The following is a 23,634-nucleotide window of genomic DNA, read 5'->3' as shown; positions in this document are numbered from 1 at the left end:
CACGGTCCATTCACGTTTTGAGTCGTTCTACTGAGTTTAGTCCGCGTTCTGTCACGGCTAGTTCACGGTTGTTGTCCGTTTTATCACGTTCTTCCACGTTTCATCACGGTCCTTAGGCAAAGTAGGGTGTATTGTAGCCGTTTCCTCACGTTCAATAGGAGTTAGTCCCGGTATGTTACGGTTTACGGTCCCCGTGCGTTGTGTTCTACTACGGTCTCACACGGCGCACGCGGTCTGAAAGGAAGCATATAAAAGCCGGGCACTGCAGAGAGGTTTCATTCGTCTTATTCGTCTCATTCCTAGTTGTTGCACTCCTGCCTTCCCTCTCTGTAACTGCTGCTGGTTTTCTTCATTTTGACGAAGTTATTTTAGGTATGCACCCAGCAAACACGCGAAAATAAAATCTTCGTCTTCGGAATTCATGATGTTTTATCTTCGAAGGGTCATGATACAATGATTGTTTCTAGTTAGGAGACCTTCTCTGGTACAAACGTGATCCATAGTTTCCTGGCGTCCATGTTTCATACGTAGAAAGACTTGACAGAACGTGAGAAACGTATAAGAACTTCATTAGAACGCGAGAAACGAGAGGGGACCCATCAGAACGTAAGAGGCCTGGGGGGAACGTGCTGGTATACGTGGCAGAACCGTATTGCGCCGTGCATGCACGTGGAGCCTCCGGCACTCCACGGCAACCTCTTCCTACGGCCATCACGGATTCCGTAGAAGACCGTAGAAGACCGCAAAAGAACTTGTCAAGACTTGGATATAGAGGGGAAAATAACCAAAATCTCACGGCGCACTACGTTTTGGGCAAACGGGGCTACCCTGGCTGCCGAAAACATAGTGTAAACGTAGCATAACACAGAGCATTTCACATGGTGTTTTTTTTAAACCTTAAGTTGCGGAAAACTCTTGGTCTACTTCAACTGCAGCAAGGACGAACCTCTTGAATTAAAACTCCTTAACGGAAAACAAATATTCTGTTGTGATATGTAACAATTTACTGATTTATTTTTTTCATAATTCCAATAACAGTTCCCCTATTTCACTGTCAATTATAACCAACACTTAATATAGAACTCATGATTGCCTTAAATCTTCTAATCAACAAGCACATGTAGATACAAGTATATTTTTATAAATTAAAAAAAAAACCCTTACTTTTATATTATTAACAATATATCTTTTAGTTTAAAAAAATAACGTTTTTTCCTGATGTAAGCAGCATTTTTGCTGAATTTTATCTAATCTTTTGCACTTAAATCAAATTGTTTTTTTTTTCAACAATAAAATTGCTGTGAGGCATCCACTTTCTTAAGAGAAATGCGTAAAAATGTTATTCTCAATGATTTTTTAAAAGTGTAATAAATTTCCATTTCCATCCTTTATTTGTAAAGAGCTAAGGAAAGTCTTCAGTGATTCCCACCTCTATCTGATTAATACATTTCTTATTGAATATTTATGTACTAACCTCTGCTTTTCCTTCTCTGTCTTTCTTTCCATTTTTTAATGATGAAAATGGCCAATCCAATACAGAAAAATGATATTGCTGAAACCAATCTAAAATATTGAATGAAATACAATTTAATCAATCAATGTTTTTTCTATACACTGCAAATTGAAATGCAAGTGGAATATGTAATTTTGTGTACTTACATTAACACAGTGGTATACACTTCTGACTTATCTTCAGGAACGAAAGTTACATTTTTATTACTTGATGGAATTGTTGATGTTAATTCCATGGTTTTACAAGGTTCGTCTACAATGACAACATATTATTATTCTTTATATTATTATTATATTTTTTTATTCTACATGTTTTAAAGATAAAAACATACAGACTGTAGGCGATAAAATTATTACTACTTACACAGGTGGGCTTCTGAGGACAGAAATCGGCCAGGACACAAAGAGGATTGGCTACAATTTATGTTTTTATCTGTTTGAAGTTGTGTGTTGTTATAAAAGACACATACACCTGTTTCATAAATCAAATACAATGTGTTAGAGAACAGTACTGGAAATTGCTATATGACAATTAAAAAAAAATATTCAAATTTTGATTCACATGTTGTTTTTGTTATCTTCAACATGATGAGTCTCGATTATGCAGGTATGTGAAGGCTACACCGAAAAAAAAATCTACTATTCTATACAATATAAAATCCAAGTAAATAGTTAAATAAGCTATTTATTTTAGTCTGTTTTTTTAATAGTGATTTGAATGAAGACTGTAAAATTCAATGCAGACAAAAAAGAGTGGATTAAAGTTATTGGTCACGAGCGCCATTAATCCCATTACATCTAAATATTTGCAGAGTAAAAATGAAACGTAAGGACAATTCGTATAAACATGCATATGGGAAGAGCTTAAAAGCATTTAAGTTCAGATGATACAAAGAAAAAATGGATGCCTGGATTGATACATATGTCTGGGCCTATTATTGTTTCAAAAAAAATGATATTAATAAGTTTCTAAAATATAAAATTATTGTAAAACTTCTCTGATGCTCAAAATTCTACCTTTCTACAACCATCCTTATTGATCGATATAGGACGCATGCGTGACACACAGGACGTCTTTCGTTTCCATCTCTCAAGTTCGACCATTTATTGTAAAAAAAAAAATTGTAGTTCTCTTCTTACCAAAACGGACTGCTCTGTCTACAGGAGATGTGCTGTTCCCATTTATGTGTAAATTCTGACAATCGGAGTAGTTTTTACTATAGAACAGTTATTCCATTGTGCCGAACTGTCGAGTTCCCAAATATTGCGCAACTTCCGCTTTCACTTCCGTTTTCCAATCTAAACAACATGAAGAGAATACGGAATTTGGACTTTGTCTTCGGACTTTTTGCTTTCTCCATGCTGTTTTCACGAACATTTCCAAGTAAGATTGTCTTATGCTATTTCGTCTACCAGCCCAGTGATAGCCCATATATGCCACAAGACAAGTATTTTTGGTACATATTCAACTCTGTGTCTAAGAACATACTGTGGTACGGCCAACGTGAATAATTACAGTTCAAAGCCCGTTGCTAGTGAGCTATTGCATAGCTCAGTCAGGAATGGTAAAAAACTTAATGCTCAATAGCTCTATTAACAACATTTGCTGTACATTGCTGTCCTGCTTATCATCCATGCATCAGACACCGAGTTAAACCCAGGCCCAGGGCCATAGTACCCTTGCCAAATCTATGGAAAGGCTGTTACATGTAAACACAAGGCTGTAGCCTGTGACAATTGTTCATTATGGTATTACAAGGATTGTATGCACATGCCTACATTAGTTTATCATGCCCTTGAAAATTCGAATACCTCATGGGTATGTTGTTCATGTGGAATTCCTAACCTTTCAAGTAGTCTTTTCGATAGTTTTGTTGTAGACTCTGTAAATCGGTTTTCTTGCTTACAGATCACTTCCCATAGTGACTTAGCCTCTCCAACACCTCTAGTCATTCAGAAATAGGATAACCTCTGCACATTTCTAGCCCAGCAGGAAAACCTAGAAACAATAAAGAAACACCCTCCCAGCTTCGGTTTGTGTGCCTTATTATGCAAAGCTATATGCCCAAGAAGGAAAGCTTTTGGAATCTCTTAGAAAGCAGCAACCCTGACGTGGTCGTTGCAAATGAGACCTGGTTAAGGCCAACAATCTACAACAGTGAGCTGCTGCCTCAATATTCAATATATTCAATTTATCGCAGAGATCGTAGTGATGGGTATGGTGGAGTCTTTATTGCGCATAAAGATAATCTCACTAGTGATCCAGTTGAAATTAAATCTGACTCTGAGGTATTGTGTTGGTGTATACATAACCCCTCAGGAGACTCAGTTATAGTCATATCAGCCTTTAGACCCCCAGGCGGCACCATAGAATATGCCTTAGACTTATTTAATGCTGTGAAGGAGATTTGTCGTCACTACATCTTAGGTGGGGATTTAAAACTCTCCATACATTTCTTGGCCTACAAATTCCATTACTGGCCATCAATGTATTAAGTATATAAAGGAACACATACTCAACATAGAAAACGAACTTGGTCTTAATCAAATTGTAGACTTCCAAACACGGAAAGAGAAGACACTTGATCTCTTCTTCTCAAATAGACCGTCCTTTATAGATAGATGTGAACCTCTCCAAGGAATTAGTGATCATGAAGCTATTTTTGTGTCCATGAACATCTCTATAAGCCGCATCAAACACCCCAGACGTCGTATTCTCTTATGGGAAAAAAGCAGACATAGAATGTATTAAAAACAGTGCTGCCACCTATGCAGGGGGATTTTGTAATGACTTTTCAACTTCATCTGATATCAACCAAATGTGGTCCAGATTCAGCTCATGGTGTTCGGATACCATGACTAAGCTTGTGCCATCTCGCATGTCCTCCCGGCGGGTAACACAGCCATGGACAAACAAGGATGTACGCAGGTTGTCTCGTGCGAAGCGAAAATGGTTTAAGAAGGCACGTACATCCGGTTGTCAATCTGATCGGGACCACTTCACAATTCTAAAACATGAACAACAACGTTTATGCAGACAAGATTATAATAAGCATATAAGTGATATGCTCTCAGATGACACTGGTGGAAAGAAGAAATTCTGGTCGTTCATCAAAAGTCGTCGTACCAACAGGTATGGAGTTTCTCCCCTCAAGAAAAATGGGCTCACTCACAGTCTACACACTGCTCGTAACATCAATGCGGTTGAGATGATACAAAGACGTGCTGCTAGATTTGTGAATGGAACATACAATCGCACAAATAGTGTATCAACCATGCTCTCCGCTCTCTCATGGGACACCCTGAAAATTCGCAGATCAAGAGCAAAGGTCATCATGCTCTATAGGATTCAGCACTGCCTTGTCGACATACCACCGGAAGAGTACCTGATACCCACTGGCAGTCGTACCCAAGGCCACACAACCAAGTTTCTTATACCACATGCCAGACTACAAGCCTATCAGTACTCTTTCTTCCCAAGCAGCATCAGGCTTTGGAATACACTCCCAGCTGCAGTGACCCAGGTTAGCTCGCTTGAAGCCTTCAAGCAGAGCCTGGCAACCACACAATTCCTGTAAATATCTTGTTTTTAATTGTAAATATAGCGCCCTGTGTGTCACGATTGCGCCTTTTAAATCACAGTGCGAGTATACTCGATTCCCGAGGAATGCACTTAAAGAAGAAGAAGAAATGTTTTCAGTGTAAATCTATTTATTGTGAAACTCTGCATGAAAATTGAAAAGCTACGCAGTCAAACTTGTTCATTTTACTCAGTAAAACATGACAAGTTATTGATACGGTATTGATACAATTATTGATTTACATTACGTTGTTCGTTATCTCCATATGTTTTATTCAATTGCCGATATTTATCGGCTTTGCCCTTTGTAAAAACATAGGTGGCGCCACGACCGTTTATGTTCCACAGCACTTCCGGTAGCATGTAAAAAACGTCAAATCTGCGCACCTGTGACTGAGTGTCAATGATATATCGATGTTTTTCAGAATTCCTTAAGAGTTTAAGCTATTGTAAATTAAGCTTTCATGTAGATATAAAGTCAGTTAACCGTTAGGTATCAACCATACATAGGTTTGATTATGTATTTTGCTATAAAAACTTCGATGACTTCAGTCAAACTGTGTGTTGTGCCACATGCATTCGGGGAAACGTACATCTCTTCAACTTCAGAAGGTAAGTTCCTCAATTAGTTTTATTTGCATTTAAAGAATTCTTTAACTTTAAAATTTATTCTTGCTCAGTAAATTCTATACGTTATATGTTGTTTTAATATAAGTCTTCGTGATTGGGGGGTGAAGGGGGGGGGGTGTCAACAGTGTCAAACGTATCGGTAATCATTCACTTGTAAATATATGATGCTTACAGTCTATGAACAAATATAATCAATAATGGTTTAAATTAAAATGTTAAAAAAAAACTTTTTAAACCAACGATATGAATTATATACTAAGATTAATTTTTATTTTATTTTCAATGTTATAAGGGTTGATTTATATATGCGGTTTTTTTTATTCTCATGAAAATACTCGGCTACATAATTACTTGACAAAATATGCTAGGATATTGTTAAACTTTTCAACAAGTGAAAAAATGTGCATTTATATAGTGATTTTGTTTTGTCATTAATTAGATATAGTTAGATATAGTACATGTATTCCTCATCCCACATACTGATGATGACCGACTGAAGAAAACATGAAAATTTAATGGGTAGGATAGTGACAGTGAGTATTTCCTCCTCAAATGCAAGTTAATATTTTTCATATTTCATCTCTTAAAATTCAATCATTTTCTATTTTTTGAAAAATATTGAATATGCCAAAGTTTAATCAAAATACCTGTCAAGAAATGTTTCTCAAAGGCAGATCCAGGGCTGGCGTGGCGGGCATGCCCCCCCCCCCTTTGGATTTTTCTTTAATGTGTAAGAACTTGTTCGCTTTTCAGCCCCAGCCTTCCGATAAAAAAGACCTCGCCCTTGACCCACTGGGGGCTTCAGTACAACAGACCCCCCTCCCCCTGGCTTTGTACTGCGCCCCTGTTACGAAAATCCTGGATGCGCCACTGTTTATTTCTTAAATTTATACAGCATTTTGTATGATATCCATTTACAAGATATAGATTTACATGGCAGCCTATCTATTATAATAATATTTCTGAGACCAATAGCACATCAAGTCAGATTTTCAAATCTATATATATATATATATATATGTATTGTAAGGTAGGTAATTCAAATACCTGGACAGCTAGTTTTCAAGAATTAAACCATTAAATAGTTTACTTAAAAATTTTTTTGGGACAACATTGTATCTTGGGGTCTGAGAATTTGATATGTGTAGAATAAGGCATCCATGTTTGGACATTTAATGAAGAAAAAAAAATTAATAGAGCCCCCAGGCCTGCTTTTTGGCATTAAAAATGGCATTGGGGCTTTACTTATTTTGACCCCCAACAGACCTTTCAAAATCAAAACCCTGTCATTTATCTTTGTGTGGATATATCAGGGCATTATAATAAATACTAGTAATCTATTCGTGATATTAAAACTGATAATTGAATTGAATTTAAATGAATAAATGTTTATGTTTTAGGAATTGACTAAAATGTCAAGAAAAGAAGATACTCCCACAAGATTGCCTTTGGTCTGGAGTGTGAGTGATGAAGGAAAATCTGCCGTATTAACTGAAACTCATTTTACATCATATTAGCTTGGGCGGTTTTTTTTTTATAAAAATGTGTTGTGGCTTTGAATTGCTGTATGACAATCATGACATTTTATGAGTTCCTATAAATAAAAGTGCGAGAATTCATTTGTAAATAAAAGCATGGATCTAAATGTTGAACATATAAGACTTGAAAGAGTTATATGGCTTTGAAAATTTTTCACAATATTTTAAGCTTCAATATTTTATTTAACAATATTAAATGTATGATTTGTAGTTCAGCATATTGCAAATTTATTGGTTTTTACACATATCATATGCATATACATGTATAATAAAACAATTATTTACAATATCACTGTTATCAATATTTATTTGAAAAGTTTTTACTGGGTCTTGAAAGGGTAATTTACCTTTGCAGGATAAAAATCTAAGCCATATACAGCAAAGCTTTCAAAAATTACTTTTATGTTTGGCTACTAATAAAATATAGAGCATGATCATATACATAAATGTATCTTCATGGGAACATCAATCTGATTAAAATCAGATCTCTGATACACACTGAATTTCTGATGACACTTGTATAATCTTCTATATGCATAGCAACCATTATAATAAAAATTTTGGAGTGTAACAAAGATTGATTTGTGGGCACATAATACACACTCTGATATAGAATTTCTGAAGTAATAATTTTTTCTACATGTGTATAAATATGAAGTAGGAATTATTTAGCTGGTTTCCCCCACACCAGGAAAACAAAAAAAAAATACTTTCAAAAGTGACACTGGCTGACTGAGTATTAGTTGGGTAAGAATGTTTCAATTATGGAATATAAATAATTATATCCGTGTCATCTTAAAAATTATAATTGATAAAGGATAATCTAGATTAAGTTGGTTGTTAGAATCAGAGGAATCTTGCATTAGATGTCCTTGTCAATATCCTCATGGGTAACACTAAGTCTGAAAAATCTTGGCACCTTCACTTCTCTCTCTCTCTCTCAACATGATTGTTACATGTAGTAAAGTTTTTTGTTTCTATTGTATGCTTTGGTTCAGAAAATCTAAATAAACCCTCTATTTTTATGCTTAACGCGATTGCTATTTGACTGAGGAAATTACGATTAAAACCTTAAAATATGGAACAGACCTTCCCACAAGCTCCAGTTACAATCAAATCATGATGCTTATCGGCGATTTAATTCATTTTTGAGATTTTAAGACACCAAACTCCGAAATCAGTCATTTTATTACGTATATTTTCACAACAGTCGATATATTCGGAAAGTGAAAGTGATTTCTAATCTCGGAGGTAAAAAGAGCGTTGAACCTAAACGGTGCATACATGTACGCCACCTACAAACAGGGGCAGGTAATACGTAGTTTTATTTGCCATTATTTTTTTTTTTTCATTTCATCGGATAATATTCAATCTGACATTGGATTTAATAAATAATTGTTATCAGCTTTATTTGGAGAAAGAATATTTCATAAAAATGATGATCATGATTTAAGGGCAAAATGATAAAGTACGGCGCCATAGTAAATTATTGGTGGCCCTTAGTAAGAATAATTTAACTGTGTCTTAGGACAACCCCTCACTACAGTTAGAATACTTCCAATATACTCGCAATGTAGCAAAAAAATGAAAAATCGCTCGGAATCGAATTTGAAGAATTAAAAGGTATTTTCACTGAAAATAACTTCAAAATTAATTATAACAAGCTTTTTGAGGTTATGTAAGCAATAAAACCTAAAGCATAATCCCCCCCCCTAAAAAAAGAGTTATATTCTCGACGTTTTTTCTCGCTTCAAATTTACACGCCATGTTCCTGATGTCTACGATCGGAACTCTCTTGGTTGTTCATTTTTAGTAATGCACTGAGTGCGAGTTATCGCCCGTGTTTTTTTATTACATTGTGAATGTACATGTAACGAATTCTATCGTTAAACCGGGTCCATAGGACATATATCATTTTAACGTAAGGACATTCTATCTAGGCGGCCCTGTGTGCATGTATAATCAAAATACCAAGATAACTTACTCTGTATGATAAATTTATCAATATAAAGTCTGGGAACCGCATTTTTTTTTCAGATCTGATGATTGTATGGAATGAATGTATTATCCAAACCGATCATAAATCCGAAAATTCTGTGAAAATACGTAAAATATCAATATGAAACGTAGAAGCTAAACATGTATGCGGTGTATCTGAGCTAAAAAAAAAATAAGATTTAGTGTAGATGAAGATGATATTTGCTATTATTATTTTCAAATTAAATTTTTTCATCGATTTTAAACTTAAATATCCCCACCTTTCTATAGGTTAAATTGACTTTAAAGCTGGATGTTTTTATTTTAGTCTGAAATAAATAGGTTATTGTTTTCAATCTCGGATATCTATGACACACAATTGATTTAAATCGTGACATAACAGGAAAGTCCTCTTTAAATAAAGTAACAAAACGAATAGAGAGATTAGTTTAAATATTGTTTGTCTAAACGTATTGGGGTATAAATTTTGATCTACAGTGAATGAGTCATATGTATGCCTCACGGTTAATCTGACATTCCTCTGTAACCGTTTAAACCATCATACTTGATCACCTCATATATTTGTTAATGACCGTTTGCACGCCTTGTTCTTAGCTTTCAAATATATATTTTAAAGTAGTATTCAATATATCTGTTGTTAGCATGTATCTTTGAAAGAGAACGAATGCAGAGAGACCTGAGGCGATCGTAGTCAGTGTAAACAAATCGTGTATCGTACAACAGCGTAAGTGTATTATTAAGTTCAAACAAAGAAAAAGGTGTGTATTTCTGTTAGCTGGATTATCAAAACACGTGAAAAACAATATTCAAAGAGAAAAGGGTATAAAAATGATCCAATATTTGTCATAGCCGATAAAATGACAAATGTTCCTTCACATTCCAGGGTGTAGATTCGACGGTGTCGTGGTATTGTTAAAAAGTATAATGAGGAAAACATTTAGAGCCATTTTTAATTCAGGAATGGCACACACAAATATACTGTACATGCACAGTGAAAAGTGAAATTGCATGTATTATTTGCTTATCTATCAACATATCTACTGTTATACAGAAATATTCAAAAAGGATCCAAAAGGTAGTCGAGTAAGTGAATGCACTAATTGTAACGTGGAGATACCTTAAAAAACAGCCCCCAAATTCTCAAATTTCATGCACTGAAGACTACTTCAAAATAGTAAGCGCCATGTATAATAAATATAGGTAATATAATGTTTCTACAACGAAAGTATCATCATATGCTTGTACATAATTATTTACATATTTTATTTGTTTATACGTCCTATCAAAAAGCTTTTTGAAAAAATCTAGCAATGTGTAAAACATGTCAAAGATACTAAGTTAAATAGTATAATGAGGAAAACATTTAGAGCCATTTCTAATTTAGAAATGGCACACACACACATTCACACGCACGGGTAAAAATGATTTTGTATGTATTATTTGCTTATCTATCAACATATCTACAGTTAAACATAAATACTAGGTCAGTAAATTTCCCAATAAAAAGTTCATCTGAAATCTAACTGAAGGCCTACTCATTGTACGCTACAAAACCCCACCAAGTCTTCCATCTTTTTGTATATAATTGTATTCATATTTATTTAAGTCCTTACCATAAATATATTTTTCAACGGCGCACACTTCAACTAATGTTCCTGATCGATCAGTAGGAAGGCAGTGATACGTGAATTTTGACGAATTTTTACAAGTTTCCCCTTCAATCCGTTCACAGCCTTTTATTTTTGCTCTTATCTTTGTACTTTCCTCGTTTTCTGGACATTGGGCAACATTGTATTCTGTCCTGGCGGACGTAGGACAGTGCTGAGCAGACGAGGCGGTGAGCTACAAAATTTCAACAGTATGCTTTATTAGATAGTCCTAAATCTAAAAGTGTACTGTCTTTAAGTTAACTTAAAAAAATATGTATAAAAAATCAAACAATTAAAATATAACTACGGTAACAAAATACTTACGGTAATAATCAGGCATATTTGAACAAAAGGTAAATGATCTATCCATCCCATGTCGAAGTTAAAATATCATTTCATCTGGAAAAGTTCATAACATATCTTGAATAAGTCTGCAAACATACTTTTCAAATGCATATACCCACAATAGATCTGGACATATTGTTAGAATTTTTCAATGCATGTGAAAGTTAAAGGCACCCTTTAGCCCGTTGGTTGCATTGTCCAAACCTCTAAAGAATGACCTCAGAATACATACACTTGCGAAAAGATTTATTTCAGGGAGATTCAAACAATAAAAACAAATAAAAAATCAAGTTTGTGGTGATGTGTAAATTACAATGATTAAATTGAAATCTTTTCTCTGGTAAATTAAATTAAAAAAATAAATAATAAGTTTGATAATTCCAAAGCGACTGATAACCATTATAAACTATTGCATAAAGTAAAAAGTATCCGTTGCAAAGAAGCTCCGTATCTTTGTGGTGCTATTTTAAAATAGCAAAACACATATATTCCTTTACATAAAAGAAAACAAAACAATACTACCTTCGAGGCATAGTACATGTAGCTTATACGAGTAAATGATGAAGCTGAGTAAATTATATTATGCCTAAATTTTGCTGCTAGAATCCATTTCTGTCGGTAAAATATTTATTCCACGCATTCGCATGAAATCCAAACAGATGTTTTGAATTTGATACAGATAACCCTTGTTATTCCTTCAAACCATGCTCAGCTCTTGATTCTAGCAACATGAGAGTAGAACGGTTTTTGATCCGTACAAATCTAATGTTTTGAAGCATCAAGCTGAGTGTTGTTCTTTTAGAGTATAGTTGTCACGATTAACGTAGGAAAGGCTGACCGGGATTAGTAAATAGCTGACTGTAGTCAACAGAAAAATACTAGTACAGTATATTGAATTAACATAATTTCCAAATAGCATAACTGCTCAATTTTTATCACGTGATGACGATCATTTATGATATAATATTCTTAAACGTTGCACAAAAATCACATTGGCACATGTGCTAAATAGAATTGATGTTAATACTTCGGTGACTAAGAATGTTATCAATTTAGAATTTTAGGGAATGGAATTGACTTTTGATGCCATTGAAGGGATGATCAAGGCCATGAAATACACGTTTTTTTTTTGTTAAATTAATACCCAGAGGTAGATCAGAGTATCAAAGAGAAAATATATTTCCGATTTATAGCTATTTATAAGAGTTATTTATAAATTGTATACCAACCCCAAACGATGCACTGGCTCTGGGGCCACATATTTCAAAATTTTGGAAATTTCGTCAAAAATTTTATAACATCATATTTTTTTATTTATAGCAAAGAGCATAATTCAAAGCATTTATTTATTTTCATACTATGTATAACACCCCTCCACCAGTACATGTACATGTACATGTATCCCTGAGCCATGAAATTCACTATTTTGAAACAGACAGGTCTTATTCAACAAAACTATCCACTAGGCTAGTTAATTTAAAGCCCAGAAGCAGAGAAGAAGAATTTCTTATGCATTTTCACGTTATAATCTATTTAGCTCCTCCCTAGCACCAAAAGAGCTGACCAAGGGAACAAAATTCACCAGATGTAGCTTTACCCTGAGCCTGGGGCCATGAAATTCACTATTTTGAAACAGACAGGTCTTATTCAACAAAACTATCCACTAGGCTAGTTAATTTAAAGCCCAGAAGCAGAGAAGAAGAATTTCTTATGAATTTTCACGTTATAATCTATTTAGCTCCTCCCTAGCACCAAAACACCTGACCAAGGGAACGAAATTCACCAGATGTAGCTTTATTCAACTAAACTTTGTAACAGATATGTTTTTAATACCCAGGAGCACGGAATATTTTCAAAGAAATAATTCATTTTCACTATATAATCGATAAAGTAGAATATCGTGATCAAAATCTTATAGCTTTAGTGCATTCATTCTTTTTACTTGGACGGGTAGCTTTTCAAAGCAAGAATAATTGTTTGTGCTTTGAAAATCATATGTATTTGATTTATTTAAAAAATCTAGTCACTTTTTAATAATTTTACTACATTTGACTATTTTTGCAAGTCTCATTGTATCAAAATTTTAACTAAATTCATTGTTTTGTAGTTATTTTTAGAGGCAGATGAGATGAAAAGTAAGTTCCTGTCAGATTTTAAACCAAGTTTACCATTTCTATCTAATATTGTACAATAGTGACGAGGAAAGAAAAACATGATCTTTAAAGTCATTTTATCTAAATATTCATGTACAATACATCATTATAAGCGAAAAAACTTTAAATATTTCATATAGTCAGAAACCAGACAGAGTTAACCTTAAGTTAAAGATAACAGTGACCTTGAAATAGGACGCTTCACACCTCCTACCTAAGATGTAGATACTGCACTATTGACCGCGTTTAGTGATTCTAGGTCTATTAGTTTTCTATAGTTATTATTTTGTCTGTTGTAAATTTGTGAAAACCAGATTTATTTGGTCCATAGAGACGATGATATGAGAGCTTGGAGGTGGATAAAACATACAAACAAACCCCTTGAAAATATGCCGTGAGATAGGGAATAAAAGTAGTTGATAGGATGATGATGATGGAAAGTGGAAAAATTTTCCCAAACTGCAAATAAGATCTCGCGCCGTTGGTTGCACAATTATTGCCTTATGGGATCTGTATACAACATTATTGTTCAAGACTCTAAAATATAAATATAAAAATAAAAAAAAAAACTTAATAAGCCATAGATTTGCAGCTATGTATGGATTTTTTTTATACTTGGTCATAGCATATTAATTTGAGTTAAGCGCAGATTTGATGCGAGATATACATTCTACCTAAGATGAATCAGCTGACAAGTTAAGATAACCCAATATTTACAACACAAAGCATTGACGTAGTTCAGAGTCAGGAACTATAAACGTAAGCGCGAATCTTAGCGACCACAGAGCAACTTATGTTTGTCTCACCATGAACTACAAAATTAATCATGCGTATAAGCGAATTATACGGCTGTATAAAGAAGCTGATTTTGAAAAACTAAATTCCTTAATAAAAGATTGCGATTAGGACAGCTTAATAAATAGCACCCAAGATGTCGACACTGCTAAGGGAAACTTTACAACTCATTTCCTATCGTCTGTACGAAAATATGTTCCAGAAAAGTCGGTCACAATTCGTGCGAAGTATAAACCTTGGTTTGACTCGGTACTTAGGAAAAATATTAGAATACGCAACAGATTACATAAAATAGCAAGAAGAACGAAAAAGAAAGAATCGGATAAAGCTGAATATCGAAAAATCAGAAATCAGGTCAAGAACATGAAAAAATATGCGCTATCGAATTATTATGACAACATGTACCTTCAGTTATCTGAAGCGAACGTTAATAATACTAAATTATACTGGAAAATGCTAAGATATGCCTTTCATGTAAATCCGAACAAAGATAATCCACCCATACAATACAATTACTGCGCAAGAAATTGTTGATATCATATCAATAATCCCTGTCAATAAAGCAATAGGTCCTGATGCATTAAGCCACAATATGTAAAAAATCTACTATTAATTAGGTGTCTAAACCACTATGCTGGTCATTTAATAAGTCGCTGGCAGAAAATATATTTCCAGATGGTTTATTCCCCGAACGTCTAAAACTTATATACACAGCATAATTATCACACTCAATTAAGGGGCCCCTCTAAGGGGCACAGGTAGAGATTAACTGTGTTACCTGTGTTATCTTGATTTCATTAGCATTCTGAATGTCTTTGAACAACTTGACGACTGTGAATATGTTGGGGTGAGCATGTTGAACCATTCTCCTTTTCTTGCTGTGCCATCCTTCCAGACTGTTGTTTGTTCTTGGTCCGTCCGTGCCGAAGTGGTTCCACAAAAGTCGGTCATCATTCACCCAGTTCTCGGTCTTCCAGGGTTGTAAACCATACATCCTCTATGCAGTCAAGAGGATCTAGAGGCAGGACAGCTGCTCTTCGAACCAATGTCTTGATGTCGTCATTCTCTTTGTATGGAATCTGTAGGCCAGTCTGTTGCGCTCTTCGCCATACCGCCTGTGTGAAGTGGAAGAAGCAGCCCTTTGTGTTGATTCCAGGAAACACTTGTCGAATGGAATTGTGGATAACTGTCTCGAAGTCGGTTAGGGCACTGGTAGGACAAAACTGTAGTCCAAGGTCGTTGATTTTTTCTTGCAGGGTTGAGAAGAATCTGGTGTAGATTGCTTGACTCTTGCCGGGTAAGAGGGGGCAAACATTTGATGTCATCACATCGTCAATTCGCACATGGATGCTGAAGATTTGATGGAAGAGGCTGGGACAGGTGTAAAATGTACCATCACAGAAGAAGGTCTCAGATGCTGCAAGGTCTCCAAGGTTGTCAGTAGTAGCATATGTGATGATTCTGGTGTTGAGGAATGTGTCGTCTAGGAGTAGGAATTGTTGACCAGTCTCTGTCTCTGTCCATTTTCCTTCCAGTTTGATGTCTGTAAGTGTCTTCGGTAGTGGGGGTGTCTGTTTCCGGCGAGCTCTGTACAGCGTTGATTTTGCAGTGTTGAAGGTTGGCAAGTTCTCGATGACCTCTTTGCTGGTGTCGTCCCACTAATTTTCTTTCATCTAACTCTCAAAGTGAACTGATCTTGCCAGCCTCATTACCAATTATTCATAATTTATGTTGTTAGTTGAAATTATATTCAAAATTTACAATAAAGTGATTTGTTTTCAAATTATTGAATGCTACGCTTTTTTGTACATTTTCACAAATACTTGAAATTTATAATCTTAAGATTTAAGTTTTATCGTGGAGACTAAAAATGATTTTGAAAATAAATTGTTATAACATTAAATGTATTCAGAGTAAATGCTTAAAACTTTAGCTAAAAATGAACATAAAAATTTTCAAGCACAATAAAAAACGGATGGATTGAAAAAAAATGAAATAATCTAGAATATTTTTAAAAGAAAAATGATTTTCTTTGTTTCAATATATTAAATGCATTTAAAATATATTATTTATATAATGTTACAATATTACATATAACATTTAAATCCTTTTAAAGGAATTATTGGTAAGATGTTTGAAACATTGATTAATATCAATTGACTAAAATACCCTGTAAATACTTGGAAGATTTGAGTAAAAATATTTAAAAATTTGAAAACATTTCATTTTTTTAATAGGATTTATTGCTAAGATTTTCCCTATATAAGTCTTTGACACAGTCTTGTAAGTGCAGCTAGTTTATTCATACAGTGTAAAACACAGGTAACACAGGTAATCTCTACCTGTGCCCCTTAGAGGGGCCCCTTAATTGAGTGTGATAATTACTGTGTATATAAGTTTTAGACGTTCGGGGAACACACCTTCCAGATAAATGGAAAGTCGCTCATGTCTTACCGTTGTTTAAAAAAAAGATGATCCTTCAGTAGCTACTAATTATAGACCGGTGTCATTGTTGAGATGTGTTAGCAAAATTATGGAACCAATTTTCTTTTAAACATGTGTACAATTACTTTCACCAGAATAATTTATTCTACATATTTCAAGCAGGCTTTTTGCCAGGTCACTTAACCGTTTTCGACCTACTTGAAACTTATCACACTATAATTAAGAATATCGACGAAGGAAAAATTTGTTGCACGGTATTTCGTGATCTGTCTAAGGAAGGATATGGAGATAACGAACAGCATTCAATCTCAACGTCCATTAAACAATATACAAAATACGAGCAGAGCAAATACGGACCTCTGAAACATCAGAAGTGGGATCAGGTGCCATGGAGGAGTGAGCATCCCCTGCCGACCGGTCACACCCGCCGTGTACTCGTTATCATGATCAGGAAATAACGAAAAAAAATCCGTCGTCAATTCAGTGTATAAATAATGGACTAACAATTGGTATGAAAAACGTCAGTCAGCATATGACTCAATGATAAATTGTATTTGCTGACAAGGTCATTGTATCGACATAAGAAATTTACGAATTGATGACTTTGAACGAGACTGTTGATATTCTTGTTTCATCTACTTGCTTGTCAATAATTTACCTCGTTTAAGAAATTGTTCATACGTAGAGCACGCTCTTGCGCATCGAATCAACTGAGATATATATACTCCGTATGCGGGTGATGAAGGTATATTGCTGCATAAGTAAGGGAAGTTGACGATAGAAAACTTAAAGTCATCACGTTTATCATAAAGCTTGATTGTTAGATCACCATTAGTGTCTTTTTCAAGTAAAATATCCAAGTATGAAGCAGAAGTGTCGAACTCTGTGGTATCTTTTATCTCAAGCTCACCAGGATATATCGTATCGACGTAGGAATGGAAATTATCATTATTAATTGACAATACGTCGTCGATAAATCTAAATGTCGAGTTGAATGCCACAGCTAGTGTTTTCTTCTTTTCACGCATAAGATTTTGTATAAATTCTGCTTCCTATGAATATAAAAATAAGTCTGCTAATAACGGAGCGCAATTTGTACCCATAGGAATGTTGTTGGAATACCAAATCTCCGAAAACCACATAGATATTGTCAATCAGAAACTCAAGCATCTTCGTGATGTCAACTTCAGAGAACTTATGTGTTCAATCAGAATCTGTTTTAACAAAATAATTTTTCAAATGACCAATGACGAGGTAAGTAAATTTACGAGTTCCATTTTTGTTGAAGAAGCAGCTGTCAATGATATCAAAAAGCCTGGATTTTAATTTGTCGTTGGGAATCGTTGTGTATAAAGTTGAAAAGTCGTAAGTTTTTAAGTTGTTGATTTTTGTGAAGTCTTGTGATTTCAAATTTTCCAAAAGTTCTTTTGAATTTTAAAGTATCCACATCTGATTTACACCACTTCTTGAGTATATACATGTAGTTGCACAGTGCTTTTGAAGTTTGTCCTTCACTACTGTCAATGTTTTAGTGAGAAGTAATGAAAGAGGTTTGATTGAACATTTACTGGAACCTGAAATGTATTTTTGTTTGTAAGCATTCTTATGAAGTTTCGGAATCCAATATATATAAGGTAGTTCAAATTCATTTTGGCTCTGTTGAATATTAAAAGTATTCAAAACTGACGGGTGATTTTGAAGAATGTCTTCCTTAGAAAGAGAAGTATGAGTATAAGTAGGATTACCACTTGTAGAATTAAATCCAAGTTCTTCTAGAATGCAATTTATATAATGAGCCTTACAAACGAAGACAATGTTGTTACCTGCTTTGTCGGTAGGAACCAGTACGTACTGATCGTGTAATCTATCCAAAAGCCTTCGGCAGAGTTTGGCATAAGGGTTTACTTTTTTATATTGAAAATATATATGGATTATGAGGAAGTAGTATTTCCTGGATAGAGAGTTACATATGTAACAGAAGACAGAAAGTTATGTACAACGATATTTTTCGTATTATAGAAACACTAACGCTGGTGTACTGCAAGTATCTGTTCTTGGTCCTTTACTTTTTGATTTATATGTGAATGGTGTATCATAAAACATGGATGTTGCAACTATCGAATATACTTTAAATCATGATTTAGGTATTCTGGACAAGTGGTCTTCCAAATGGCTTATGAAATTTAACCTATCGAAAACGAAAGCATTATTCTTTACATTAAAATCCAATTATTATCTCCCAAAATTACAATTTCAACGATGTAATCTAGAATACATAACCTCTCATAAACACTAAGGTTTACTTTTGAGCCAAAATCTTAATTGGTCTGATCATATAGACAATATAGTTAAACAGGCTTACAAAAGATTAGGTCTTTAAAAAAAGGCTTAAATATAGTATCGGTAGAAAAACTTTATCTAAAATGTACATAACTTTTATAAGACCGCTACTTGAATATTGTTCTATAGTTTGGGACGGGTGTTCTTTACAAGATGTTGAACGATTAGAAATGGTGCAGCTTTATGCTGCAATAATAATTACAGGGATACCATTTATCGCTTCAACAGATGCATTATATTTAGAAACAGGATGGGAACCTCTTGCAGATAGGCGAAAATTAGCAAAACTAAATACTATGTATAAAGAATTTCACAACTTAGAACCCGATTATTTAAAAAAACATTTTTCCCGCAACAAGACGTTATGATACAATGTACAACATGCAATAGAGAGGACTACACTATTCCTAGATGTAGACTTGAAATATATAAGAAATCTTTTGTTCCTGATAAAATAAACCAATGAAATAGTCTGAGTGTCACCACAAGAAACAGCATATCTTTTAGCAGCTTTAAAAATACCATACATAAAAAAACCAGAAGACTCCCTTTCTTATTTCTCTCATGGTAATAGACAACTTAATATTACACATACTAAACTACGACACAATTGCATTTTGAATAATGATCTTTATAAAAGAAACACTATCGAGAGTCCTAATTGTTCGTGTGGTACACCAGAAGACCCATATTATTTTTTCTTTGTCTGCAATAAGTACTAATTTGCTTGAGAAAAGCTATTCAGAAATTTACTGTGTCTTACGAAACCAAATATCAAATTGAACATCATTGATTGTCATTCACTTCTGTGGGGAGATGAGTCACAAAATGTAGAAATAAAAAAAAAAAAAAAATTTTTCATTCACTTCAAAAATTTATTAGAGAGTCTGGTAGATTATTGAATTATTACTGCCTAACACCTACACTCTATATAGCTATATATTTATCATATGTAACAAATGTATGTTTCAATTTAACAAACATGTCTGTACATCAATATTCCTTTTTCACTTATTTCCCCTTTGTATACTGAAAGGAAAAAGAAACGCAGGGTAGCATAATTTTCAATAAAAATTTGACCACATGACCGAAAATTACGAAAATTGGTCAGAAGGGAAATTTAGTTGCTCTGCATCAAAATCAGTATTCAGAATTACTCAACCGTAAAATTTATGACGTCACGTAGGGAAAACGCTAAAAAGCCCAAAACACGTGCAATTTGATAACGACGAGTTTGTCAACAAATCTTGTTGCATTATTTGATGCATTTGAGGTATGCACATCGTTTTTCAATATTAAGAGACATTATGAATTTATTGCCATCTTGGCACAGTTTACGAAAGTTCAATGGGGTCTTGTTTTCGAATTGCCTAATTAATGAAAAAGGCAACAACGGTTTACTAAGCAGTCTCTTGTAAATTTTCCCCCATAAAACGTTTAAGCCGTTGTCAGAGAGGGTCTAGAGTGGTTTTCAATCAACCGTGACGATAACGGTAACGCGAAACAGAGTCATGTTACGAGCGGGTTATTCGTCCTGCCATCTCTTAAATCGCCACCTTACTACCACAAAAACAGACATTTATAGAGTAGATGATTATAATCATTACATTCATACGAAATTTGAAAGAAAACAATTCTGCAATTTGGTTTTTTGAGCCAGTCAACTTACGGTTGTATTCCTCTCACTGGCGCATGCACGCGCCGCTTGACTTATTTTTTGCGTGGTTACCCATGCTAAATATAGCCAGGATTTGAAAATTAAACACTTTGATGAAATTCCGTGCAAAGGAGGAATAAGGCTCTGACAAATGCACGAGATAGACATTGAAGATAATGAGAGTTTTTGATTTTCACTTTTGGGGGGTATCGTTATTTGAGCTTCAATAACTTATGAATAATTAGACAAAATCTTTTGAGAATTTAGTTATATCTTTTTGAAAGATTGTTTTAAAAGATAGATAAGAAAACTAATAAGTATTTTAAGAAAAACAAATTTAATTCACCTCAAAAGTTTACCCTGCGTTTCTTTTTCCTTTCAGTATATATATATTGACAGTTGTATGGTGAGAACCTAGTAAGTGGTTAGAACTTGTGTTCAAACCATTTGTATAGTATTTATACAATAAAATATGTTCAAACCATAAGATGATTTTTGGCTTAATAGTATTAAACACTGTTAAATCTATCTGTCGTATACGAAAAAAAGCTAACAGATAGACAGACGGAAGGATATGAACGCTATATGACATAACACAGACGTATAAAAAAATATGGAATCCAGGGTTTAACATTACCCTGGATCCGCAAAATTGTTGTAACTACGACCATGATAAATTTAAAATATCGCCCACTTATTCTGGTATTCCCACTTATGTTATGGTCATATTTTAAAATGTCCCTGTTTTTCTTTTATTTTTTATTTTTTTTTTTTTTTGGGGGGGGGGGCGTGGGGGTCAAATCATTTCAACGGGAAAACCCTTGTAATCTTAATTGTTTATATATAATGATGGTTTTTTCTTACCACTAATTTTAAGCTCATTGCCATCTTAATTCTTAAAAAATGGCTAAAGAACAAGGGACATCTTTCGAAAGTTGTGACAGATTATCTTTGACATTAGACCTGATATTGACCAAAACTTTAGGAATAATATGAGGCTGTAATATTTTTAGTTTACATACTCTAAGAAGGAGAATAGCTAATCAGAAGTGATTGGAGATCGAGGGTAGTAAAGTTCTGTCATTAAAATTTCGGTAAGCCCGTCCAAGCTGGGGGCTAGGGGTGAAAAATTATATTTGGACTAGCTGCCAGAAGCCTCAATAAAACAATATTTTAAACTATGCTTGTCCCAAAGGTTTTACCTTCAAATATTCGAAGATCTAATCTAACCCAGTTTAACAAACACGTTTTCCATTTTTAAACAAAAATATCAAAAAAAAAAAAAAAACAACAACAAAGTTAACAAACAAACAAATAAAATGAAAAAAAAAATATTTAAAGCAAAAACAGCAAAATAGACGTACATGTATTTTCCTGGACACTCAATATTGCGGAGTTATAGCAATGTTTTTTTTAAGGGAGGTGGGGGGTCAACTTACTTTAAAAAAAACTTGATAAGCTAAGAAATTACGAATTAAAAATGAAAATGGTCAAATAAACATTTCTATTTCATGGGATGAGGGATGGGGTCCAACAACTTTAGGTACTACATATATATATATATAATTACTAAAACACTAATTTACCCTTATTTGGCAATTCTGCAACCTAAATTAAGTGTGTGTGAGGGGGTGTTAAAAACTTTTAATTTATATTTCCTATAGAAAAACGTACATGTATATACATGTAGAAGAACTTAATATGTCTAGAAAATGTGGTGGGTCCGAGGTGGGCAGACACCCCCTTCCCCTAGCATCCAGAATGATATGTGCCTGTTTAAAGTCAACTAACACGACGAAAACGTTCTATTAAGCTAACGACCAGCAAAATCGTAATAATTAAAAATCTTACACTTGATTAATTACCATAAAGACTTTATAGATTCTATTTTTTATCATTGTCCTGTCATAAACTGCGACAGCAACATACCATATATTTTTCCCGCTAGAGAATATATATTTTGGGGTGTTCCGAAAGACTTCTTCGGTAGTGTGAGTGGTAATAAAATTTTTGTGGGGAAATTTGATTGGCTTAGGCTATACGTTGAGGGTCCTCCACACCATGTGACTTGTGACGTATATAGAGAAAAATAATCTTATTTCCGGTTCGATCGAGTTTCTGTAAGAACGATTTAACCTAACACCGTTTGTAAACAATGAACACATGGCATGATCACGGATCGAGTGACCGATGGAAAAGGATGTCCGGTTTTTGTTTTTTTTTTTTTTTGTTGAATAAAAGAACAACAGACGTTTTGGATTATGTAACATACTAATTCGTAAACAACAGGTACCGGTTGATATGACGAAACATGTTTAGGTTATATATCCTTTCAGGCTAATTAGCTGAGTCTGTTTTGATACATGTAGTTGAAATTTCGGCACACTAATTTGTGCGTTTCAATAATACATTTTCTTATTGTTGTTTATAAATATCAATAGAATAGTGTGTGTTTCTTGTTTCCCTCTGTTATATTTGTCCAGTTCAGTGGCCAATAATTACGAAATATAGTATGGTGACTTATGCGGAGACTTGCCAAAGTTTTTGAGTCCCGAGCAACAGGAAAGATAACTCCAAAAAGGAACTTTGATACCAAAGATTTTGAAAATGCTTTTTCTACATCAGTGCATTTTATTTTAATTCAAATTTTTGATGCAATCTAATTCATTAATGTGTCTCCTCCACAAAAGGATTCCTTATTGATTTTTCTCAAATTGTATTTTAGAGAATATGAGTTTTGAGTACTTTTTATAAATAAAATAAATTTTCGTAAAAAATATGTTGATAGATAAAAATAAATTTTTATGGTTATTCTGTGAGCTTAAAATATTCGAAAGGATAAGACAAAGTTTGTTGTGCTAGGTATGAAAATGCTCTGGGAAAAAATTCTTATAACTTGTGTAATAATTATTTTTAAAAATCAGTATAAATTACATATTAATCCCTGGAAAGTTTTTAAAGGTTGATATGCTTGTTAAAAGTAATGCTCTAT

The 23,634-nt window shown here is 34.0% G+C and overlaps 2 protein-coding genes across 2 annotated transcripts; both read right to left on the bottom strand.

Moving 5' to 3' along the window:
* Window positions 1-1,474: 1,474 nt before the first annotated feature.
* On the bottom strand, window positions 1,475-15,065 carry LOC134253476 (uncharacterized; the record flags this gene model as incomplete). Its single annotated transcript, XM_062735997.1, has 5 exons — window positions 14,979-15,065; window positions 10,872-11,100; window positions 1,877-1,984; window positions 1,660-1,765; window positions 1,475-1,563 (listed from the first exon to the last, which is right to left on the bottom strand). Coding segments are annotated over exons 1-5 (619 nt in total), but the record flags the coding sequence as incomplete, so codon positions are not given.
* An 85-nt stretch (window positions 15,066-15,150) lies between these two features.
* LOC134253475 (uncharacterized) lies at window positions 15,151-16,647 on the bottom strand. The gene is made up of 2 exons (XM_062735995.1): window positions 16,621-16,647; window positions 15,151-15,858 (listed from the first exon to the last, which is right to left on the bottom strand). Exons 1-2 carry the CDS (start codon window positions 16,645-16,647, stop codon window positions 15,151-15,153), a joined length of 735 nt encoding a protein of 244 aa, XP_062591979.1.
* Window positions 16,648-23,634: the final 6,987 nt, after the last annotated feature.

Source organism: Saccostrea cucullata, unplaced genomic scaffold (genome assembly GCF_032062105.1).
Source record: "Saccostrea cucullata isolate Sc308-1 unplaced genomic scaffold, CSIRO_AGI_Scuc_v1 ctg1471, whole genome shotgun sequence".
In the NCBI taxonomy this organism is placed as follows: domain Eukaryota; kingdom Metazoa; phylum Mollusca; class Bivalvia; order Ostreida; family Ostreidae; genus Saccostrea; species Saccostrea cuccullata.
Note: the sequence above shows the minus strand (reverse complement) of the source record. Positions and strands in the feature narration are given on the sequence as shown.